At 42.3% G+C, this 10,170-nt stretch overlaps 1 protein-coding gene across 1 annotated transcript; it reads right to left on the reverse strand.

Moving 5' to 3' along the window:
• Window positions 1-4,576: 4,576 nt before the first annotated feature.
• Window positions 4,577-6,158, reverse strand: LOC124803435 (transcriptional regulatory protein AlgP-like). Its single transcript, XM_047264619.1, has 3 exons — window positions 6,114-6,158; window positions 5,260-5,686; window positions 4,577-5,067 (listed from the first exon to the last, which is right to left on the reverse strand). The coding sequence occupies exons 1-3, from the start codon at window positions 6,156-6,158 to the stop codon at window positions 4,577-4,579; spliced, it is 963 nt and encodes a 320-aa protein (XP_047120575.1).
• Between the last annotated feature and the right edge of the window lie 4,012 nt (window positions 6,159-10,170).

Raw genomic sequence — 10,170 nt, forward strand, 5'->3', positions numbered from 1 at the left:
TTTAGGGTAACGAATATGAAGCATTGCTGGAGAGATGGTAGTCATGAGCGAAACTATTGCACTACATTTGTTAAGAAATTTAGGCTTCTAATTTTGGAAAAATAACATGTCACAGATAGCAAAAAAATGGTCAAATGGCTCTGAGCGCTATGGGACTTAACATCTGAGGTCATCAGTCCCCTAGAACTTAGAACTACTTAAACCTAACTAACCTAAGGACATCACACATATCCATGCCCGAGGCAGGATTCGAACCTGCGACCGTAGCGGTCGCGCGTTTCCAGACTGAAGCGCCTAGAACCGCACGGTCACCAACGGCCGGCTACAGATAGAAGTGCCAAAGGCTTTTCTGAAGAGTAAGAACTACATGAAAGTTGTCTCTCGTGCATCTCTTTGAAGGAATATGTTGACCTACGATGTTGGCGGAAACCTGATTGGTGTTCGTCTAGTAGGTTGTTTGTAGTTGGGTAGTTTGTTGACTTGGACGTAAACTGTACGTTCTAAAGCCTTATATATTCCACGAAGAATGCAGATAGGTCGGAAATCAGCTGGTGCTGTGGAATCGTCTTTTTTAGTTATGGCTTAACTAGTCCCTGTATCCAAACCTCAGGGGAAACACTTGGTTGAAATAATGGGTTACAACGGACAGAAATGGGTCAATAATAAGCTTCATCACTTCGACTGTGATGAAATAATTTCCAGCAGATGCTGATCAGGTCTAATGAAGAACGGGATACAACCCGTCAGCTTTGACCAATGACGTCAGAATTTGCCAGAGATAATTTATTACAAAGATGTAACAGCTGAGAAGAGTGTTCAGAAACAAGGGAATACAGAAGAGAAAAAATATGGTAGACGTATATCAAGGCGAATAATACTTCGACCTTAATGTTAAGGATATTGCTTGTTTGTGTCCTAGTACTTCTGTGGAAAATAAAGTGAAACAAAGGTTTAGAAGTAGCGGTAGTATAGAATACCTCAAATCACATAATGAGTTGTATCTCGAACTGCAGTATGGGATACAAATTTAACGTACGTCCAGCTCTTCGTTTTCGTTAGCATTAGCACCCTGTTGTTCAGTTGACCTATATGCGTCAAACTGAAGTACGGGGTAGAAATTTTACATGTGTTGATTCTTTCGCCTCCGCTACCACTAACAGTCTGTTCTTACATAGATAGTAGTGCTACCGCCGGTGGAGAGATCCCATACATCAATTGACTGTTAACGAAAAGGAGGAAATCAACGTGCTTTACATTGTACCCCAATTGAACTACGCGAAGGCGCAAGAAGATGACACACACATAATTTGTATCCCGTACTGTATGGGATACAATTTTTTTCTTCTTTGCCTTGGATGCTAATAGTATAGACTGAGAGTTATAATCTTTGTAGCGACGACAAGAAAACCAACAACAGTGAAATTTGTATCCCATTCTTTAATTGAGCTATATAGGTTAGCTGAAGTATGAAGCTAGCCGATGTGGTCGAGCGGTTCTAGGCGCTTCACTCCAGAACCCCCCTACTGCTACCATCGCAGGTTCGAATCCTGCCTCGCGCGTGGATGTGTGTGTTAAACTTAGGTTATTTATGTTTAAGTAGTTCTAAGTGTAGGGGACGGATGACTTCAGATACTAGGTCCCATAGTGCTCAGAGCCATTTTAACCATTTGAAGAACAGAAAACTAGTACTAGCGAATGGGAGATAACGATATTTATAACATGCGTCTTTTGTACTTCAGTAGAGATATGTACGTCAATTGAAGAATATGATACTAGTGCTGCAGAAGACAAAAACCAGCGGCATACATGACATTTGTATCCTGCTCGTCAGTTGACCGGTGGATAAAGATTTCAATTCAATATTGGGATTAACAACATGATGTTGATACCCCTATTCCCCAAATCCCTATATGAAGAAAAACCATCTGAAATCATCACCGAACCTTCTACAACATGATTTTCTATTAATGTAACCAAGACTTCCTTCGTTTGATTGGGAACTACTTTAATAACTACTTCGTCACATCTTGACTTCAAACTACAGCCGCCCAAACCCATAATCCTACAGGAGGTTCCCCATGTTGTACTTCCTTTTGCCAAAATGCAACACGTCGATTTCGACTATAACACCCAGCCACCCAACGGCGCCCTGTACTTTAAATATTCCCTACAAACGTCCCTACAAAAAGAGTACCAGTCTACAACTATCCGCTCACTCACACGACATTCATGCACGCACAGCCACACAGGATACCTCATACGCCAACAATATCCCTGAACGCGAGCTTAGATTTCTCGATCCATGTTCCTTGTCTATTGGACAGCCACCACCGATCTTTGCTGCAGCGCCATACGAATAAGTCGTGAGTACGGCGAGCGGACACACTTGTCAGGCGCATATGTTCGTCGCACTCACGACATCTAACTTAACCGGCAACAGGAACATACATTTGTAAAAATCGAGTCATGGCCATCATGTCTAAGCCCATAGCCTCCTTTAAATCATACAGGTTCATTGGAATAGATAAATCCATACCTAAAAACTAAAACGAAAAAGAGAAAATTCTCATAAAACAAAAAACTATTCGTCTAAATTATCTCAAACCCACTAAGAATGAAATTAAGTACCGAATGAATTGCAAAATAACAATTACTGAAATCAATGCAAACGAAAGAAATTTTGCGAATATCTAGCTCCGCCTTTTAAAACAACATTCAATTTTTTAAATGTACAATGATGGCGCTTATCCGCAGCAGACAACCGATTTATCATCTATGGTTGGAAAGGAAAGACATTAATATCTATGAGCTACCTAGGACGTCATTGGTCAAAGCTAACGGGTTGTATCCCGTGCTTCAGTAGACCCTGCTGATCTGATGCCTTTATTGACGGTACTGCAAGTAACACGCTTCAGATAGAATTTTTCAATCAGTCGTTTACCCGTAAGAAGTAGTCAATGAGTCTCTGTTTCGTTTGTGGTTCAGTTGTGGTTGTAGGTAATGTGAACTACGGCTTCAGTGTGGGGGTTAGAGCAATGGAATCAGTTCAGCATTCATTTTTCCTACATCAAGACAACGGAGATTTTTTCATATGACAGCTGATCACTTCTGCTAACGGTTAATTCGATCCCATGGCTGAGTTTTGCATTTCTCAAAGCTTGACTGACTCTCTTCAGTATTTAACTAACATGATTTTCGGGGATGGGGCGTACATTGCATTTCCGATTTGCAGAAACTCTACTGTGTACCACTACGAAAGGAGCCACTGTAGAGGAGTTTCTATTTTTTAGTGCAATATGTTCGACTTGCCTCACTCGATACTCAAATTCGCAAGTATATATGTTAAATAGCTCTTTAAACATTAAATTTGGGAATCAGGAAGGCATCAAGTAGAAACCTTGTTCGTTATAATGGGATAGTAGTTTTGTACACAAAAGCAATAGCGTGATTGACAACATTACATGTACGAGTAAAGAAGTAAAATAATGTTATCAATGTACTGTTGGAGTACGACAAAATGGTGGGAATGTAAGAGTTACAGCCCCCTACATTTCTCATCATGCAGGATTCGCAGCATCTCAGGAACAGACAACGGAGAACCGGCCACTGGAAGTTTGTAGGTAGGTACAGCATTTACTGTCTGGAGTATATACGAAATTGTAGCGAGTACACCCAGTAATGTGTACTTTCAGTGGCTGATACTTTTTACGATATGTATTATTTAGAATTTTAACGTGCAGGAGGAAGGACTTCTGAATTCACATGCACAATTGTTTAGATATAACTGGGACATCAGCATGACCATATGAGCACAGAAAATGTATTATCAGATCTTTGAACTCTGTCTGATGCCACCCGTTCTAAACAGCATTAATCGAACTTTCTCATATCAGTTCTTCCTAGTGTATTTTATTAAGTGTGGTGGGTTTCCGCAGAATAAAGTTCCTGTACAACCATGGAATTTTTGGTTGTTTTGACGCAAGTATGCAGCACTCGTCAAATTCTGCAGGTGACACCCACAGAATCTTGCTCAACAAAACTGTGTGTGGGAGGAATGAGTCTGTTGATATACTTACGAATAACTCCAAAGCAAAACTAGCTGCTACCAAGTAGCTAATCTAGGCACACAACAAGATTGTTTCAGTTTAAATTTCATTCAAAACGTGATCGATCTGTGAAACTGTAATCCTGTGCTCCACTTTCCAACATCTCAGCACAATCATAGCCAGAAAAGAGGTTTTTATCTGTTTGTACAGTAGTCATAATACTCCATTTGTTCCTTTCGCTTCTAAACAACAACGTTTTCTTTTCTTGTCTACTAACACTGCAGTACAATTGGCAAATGGAAAATTACTTGGGGTGAATTTTGAAGTACTAGGGGGCTATAAGCTTGTGTATTACAGATTACATTAAAATGTATCCACACACATGTAAGTGTTGTGTCTCTACACGCATACATCAGCATAGTTAGAAATAGGCACAGTATATAACACATAAAATTTAGTTTTTATTTAATCAAAAGTGTAATAAGAACAAATGATACATTTCTTTGAAATTCAGAATCTTGCGACGCGAATCATGTTGTAGCTGGCAGCAGGACTGGTGACAGAACGCGTGTTGTATCTGGCAGCAGGACTGGTGGCACAGCGTGTGCTGAATCTGGCAGCAGGACTGGTTGCACAGCGTGTGCTGAATCGGGCAGCAGGACTGGTGGCACTGCATGTGCTGAATCTGGCAGCAGGACGGGTGACACTGTGTGTGCTGAATCTGGCAGCAGGACTGGTGACAGGATGTGTGTTGTATCCAGCAGCAGGACTGGTGACACTGTGTGTGCTGAATCTGGCAGCAGGACTGGTGGCACAGCGTGTGCTGAATCGGGCAGCAGGACTGGTGGCACTGCATGTGCTGAATCTGGCAGCAGGACGGGTGACACTGTGTGTGCTGAATCTGGCAGCAGGACTGGTGACAGGATGTGTGTTGTATCCAGCAGCAGGACTGGTGACACTGTGTGTGCTGAATCTGGCAGCAGGACTGGTGGCACAGCGTGTGCTGAATCGGGCAGCAGGACTGGTGGCACAGCGTGTGTTGTATCTGGCAACAGGACTGGTAATAGGATGCTTGCTGTAGCAGGCAGTGGGTATGGGGGATGCTATTTGTGTGGAGGCTGACGGCGATGCTTTGGTCACCACCTGCCCTAAAGTACGGAGGTTACACGTTTTGTGGTTAGATAGGCTGCTGGTGATCTAACTTCTGTTTTGCCTGGCGATGAGGCTCGAAGAATTGCTCTTGTTGTGGGTGGCAACGCCAATTCAATTGTAGGTGCCGACGTCATTTGTGTCATGTCTGATGAGACGTGTGTTGTAGATGGGGACGTGGCGGGAGATGCCATGTGTGTAGCAGCTGCTGGTTCAAGTTGTGTTGTGGATGGCAATACGGTTGGAGACTCCAGTTGTGTTGTGGCCTCCTTGGCAACTCCTGTTGTGGCTGGTGACGCGGCTGGTGCAGCCACTTGTGGTGCAGCTGGTCGTTCAACTGGTACTGTGGATGGTGACGCAGGTGGAGACGCCTCTTCTCTTGTGGCTTCTGCTGGCTCTCCTCCTGTGTCCGGCAACGTGGCTGGCGATACCTGCAGTGTTGCAGTGGGCGACGTGGCTGGTGACGCCGCTGTTGTTGCTAATGCTGGCTCCTGTGAGAAAAAGATATAATGGATGATGTTAAGATGTTGCTAAACGTGATCCATGTGATACAAATTGAGAGAAAATCTATTCACAATAATTCAGATCATTAAAGTAACATTAAATATTGCCAGTTCTTTGGTACATCTATTCAGTACATAATTAAATCGAATGAAAGTACGAATTACTTATCTGTCAATATAGTGACATTATGAATGCTGTGAAATTATATTGGTGTATGAATTATTCTCGTGCATTTTCTTTATCCAGGTTGGATCTTTAAGAGCTTGTTATTCTGAATAGTAATCTAAACATTAGCAAAACACTATCACTGCTCTACGTTCCATACAATGATACAGTCTCATTCACAACATGATGTCGTGATGTCTCCCATTCGCTCGATATGGACCATGCCTGTAAGTTCACTTCTGCACTTACGAGAAGAGACGCGAGGATGCGCATATTCACCTCGCAGGGTTTCATGATGGCCTGTGTCCCACAAACTTATACTGACGATCCAAAATAATATGACGGAATATTTAATATGGTGTTGTGCCGCCTCAAGAATACAATACACAAGAGGTTCAGGATGTCGCATTTGTGCCTGTACCAGCAATCTGCTCTGTCGTCATATCTGCCACAGGTAGCCTCCAATCCTGCTCTGCAGTCCGCAAATGATTCCGACCATTACGTACCGTGGTGAGGAGAGGACATCTAAGGTCTTATTGCCTACTGCAGGTTTCACCGCCATTCAACCTCCTTTCATAGCTCACGACATCCAAACAAGTTAACCATTTACCAACGATTGTCCCTAAGCACCTGACACTGCATATGAAGTGGACTGACAAGGCAGCCAGTCCACAGTGACGGGTAGCCGAAAGAAAGGCACGCGTACACACACACGCCGACGGGCGTCAAGTACTGGAACAGGCTACGTAATTAATGCTATGAAGAAAAGTACGTAGCTGGATTAATACTTATCTTTAATCAATCATTGTGGCACATCGCACTTGACTATACACAGGAGACTTTAATTACAATCACTGTAAGGCTAATGGCGCCTTGCTAGTTTGTAGCCATTAACTTAGCTGAAGGCTATTCTGTCTCTCGGCTAATGAGAGTGAAAGGCTTCGTACGTCTAGTCGCTAGCTAGGTCGTCCGTCCAACTGGGACGAGTGCTTGTTCGTATCACGAGACCTGCCTTGTGGTGGCGCTAGGTCTGCGATCACACAGTGGCGACACGCGGGTCCGACATGAACTAAATGGACCGCGGCCGATTTAATCTACCACCTAGCAAGTGTGGTGTCTGGCGGTGACACCACAGCATACTACCCGTTCTCAGAGACGCTGGAGTCAGTGCATTTCCGTATTATCGACCCGTATCGTCGCTAAAATGATTCTTCATTTATTTCTGCTCCGTTTCCATACCTTCATTAGCGCACCACGTATTCCTAATCCCACGAGGGAGGTTTCAGTGTTGAGATAGACAATGGGCATAATCTTTACGCTAATTAGAATAAAGCCACTATATAACATGTGATACTTACGTTTTCCTCATGATTTCCCACTATTACTCTTGGTCATTAGTTCCTTATTCGATTGATAAATATACAAATACGTTCGACACCTTATGCGAGTGCCAGTTTTGATTCCCATCGATGTATAAGGACTAACCACTTAACATGAGAACAGAGAATCCCTCAACTGAAGAAAGTGACATTTCTTGACTCTTACAAATAACAGTAAAGTAGGTAACGCTCAGAACGTAGTCTGATGGAAATAGAAAATAGCGCTTTTAAATCAAGTAGTCTGCTCCGCCGATGACTCTCAGAAGGCAAGCACCACGGCGCCCCTCACCTCCATGCTGTCCAGTGGGTGGCCAGGGGCGGTCTTCTCCTCCGGCGGGTCGTCTGCCTCTCTCCCCTCCCCAGTGGTACAGCAGGGCAGCCACCGGCGGAACCGGCGAAACATCTTCCACTGGAAAGAAACTCACTAAATATTGTCTGACATTGTGTGTGAATGCGGTGCTCTTTCAACGCATCACACTTGGAGTAGGCGATAAAGCAAAGTTGTAACGGTTGTAACGTACTAGTCCAATTACACAGTTAGATGGGTCGATGGATAATTATTCTGTTACGTAGCATGAAACAGTATTATGTGAACTTCAACCGGGTTTACATTAATGAAGGTATCTCGAGTCACCATCTACTACCTATTTACCTCGCACATTTGTTTCGAAAGAAAAAAAAAAACAGTTAGTGGATTGGCTTCAGTTCAGGAAAAATGTATGGAATTTTGATATAGCTTGATAATCCTTGATTAATTCTGCGTGAGAATCAGATTGTTAAGTACTCTTAAATATATTAAAAATCATACACGTCTGATCTAATCTGGTCTGCGAAAACGTTGACATGGAACCGTATTAGTACCGGAGGATTCACTGAATGTCAGCAACGGCATTTCTTCTAAGATTAAATCTTAAAAATGGAAGCACACGAACAAACGTGTATTTAACAGGAAAACCTTAATTTACCGTAGATTGTTTGTACCGAATATTGCCGGTAACATCGACTCAAAAACATATATGAATTTCACGATCATTTTAAATCAGAAGTGCCGTGGAAGATATGGATCACGCACACATACATATTAACAATGACTATTCATACACAGAAACAAGTCGCTCAATAATTTAATAAATGAAACATCTAAATTGGGTTAGGGTGAGAACAGCCAATATGGTCGAATATTTCAATAGAAAATTATTTCAAAATTAACACAAAATTCGCTAGTCGGCTATGAAAACAATGAATCCGAACTACGATCTATGTTTTTCAAACGAGTATGATGTATTGGCCTACCTCTATGAGCAACTGTTTTGTCTGAAAGCATATCGTGTGTGTCTTGTATTATTGTGTGTATCTTGTACTATTTCCTAAGCAGTTGTAGCAGCTTTATGTGTCATCTTGGACTACTTAATGTAGTTCGTTCCTGTGTTTGCGAAATTGATGTCTGTCTAACGGCGGACAAGGACAAAAAGGACCACTTATTACATACCTATTCCGAAGAACTGGTGTCCGGTTGGAAAAGTGGACGTTTAGGCTTCTTCTCAGGTAGTAATACGAAGCTTTCACAACTTTCTTCTTTAAGTTAACTGTTAAGTTACGGGTTTTTCAGAACACCTCGAGACAATACTAGAGCGCACGAGAACTATTCGAACTCGCAATGTTCCTGAGCAACGGCACAGATCGCTTCAAGCGACACTGCATTGTTGACAGACAACCCAGACAACGATACATGCAGTGTTAACTGACTGCGTCTTACAGTTGCTACACAATATTTCAGTGTCCATATATTACAGCATTTTGATAATCGTGTCTCATTTGAACATAAGTGTAATTTAAGGAGTGAAATATGTAAAGGCAAAAATTATTGCTTCAAATACGAAATATGCCAATGCGATTTCCGAATATACCTTTACTTCTACATCATACTCCGTGCGTGAAAAATTTCATTCTTTCACCTACTGAACTACAGAACAACTTTTACGTGACTTTAAGTAGTCATATTCATGACCATAGAAAATATGTTTGTCAATTTTTGTAGTAATGTATTGCCTTATGCTATTAAAGATTCCTTTATAGAGTAGGATATTAATAGCTGTAGTCAACGGCAGAGGAGGAGCCTAGATGTCTTATACTGTATTTGTATCTAATTGCATACAAGACAGTGTTCTACGATATGTTAGCAACTTGTTACTACAGACGTACGCTGTCACACGGGAACCCTACGGCCAGTTTGCCTGTGAGCCCAGCTGGTTGTGTCGCTGTGGTTACTCAAGTACGAAAGCTGATTTCATTCTTATCCAAGTGTGATCGACGCAGTGTGTTCGGGAAGCAAGAGGAATTAAAGCGGTTCACTCTACTGATATTAGAACAGTAACTGCAATTCTCTCTTTCCTGTTGGTAGTACTATGTTCTTTGAACTGAAATTTATATATGTGGGTTGCGAAATATTCAGTAAGATTAATTCGAATGTTGGTGCTAATGCTTATGTTCAGACATAACGTAGGAAGTGACTATGAGAAGGCTAGATAAACTCAGAGGAGAAAATTGCTATTTCACAATGATGGCGCCAGCAGTTTTACGAGTTTCCGATGTGGAAGGTACTGCCACCCACCGGCTCACATTTACAAATTTATTGATACAAGCCGGCCGAAGTGGCCGTGCGGTTAAAGGCGCTGCAGTCTGGAACCGCAAGACCGCTACGGTCGCAGGTTCGAATCCTGCCTCGGGCATGGATGTTTGTGATGTCCTTAGGTTAGTTAGGTTTAACTAGTTCTAAGTTCTAGGGGACTAATGACCTCAGCAGTTGAGTCCCATAGTGCTCAGAGCCATTTTATTGATACAAACAGGCTTACACGTTTTGATGAAGGTTTCCTCAGGGGAGACAGTAATGAGCAAATGATGCATGAGACAATGTTACGTCATGTTAA

This window comes from Schistocerca piceifrons, chromosome 6 (assembly GCF_021461385.2).
Source record: "Schistocerca piceifrons isolate TAMUIC-IGC-003096 chromosome 6, iqSchPice1.1, whole genome shotgun sequence".
In the NCBI taxonomy this organism is placed as follows: Eukaryota; Metazoa; Arthropoda; class Insecta; order Orthoptera; family Acrididae; genus Schistocerca; species Schistocerca piceifrons.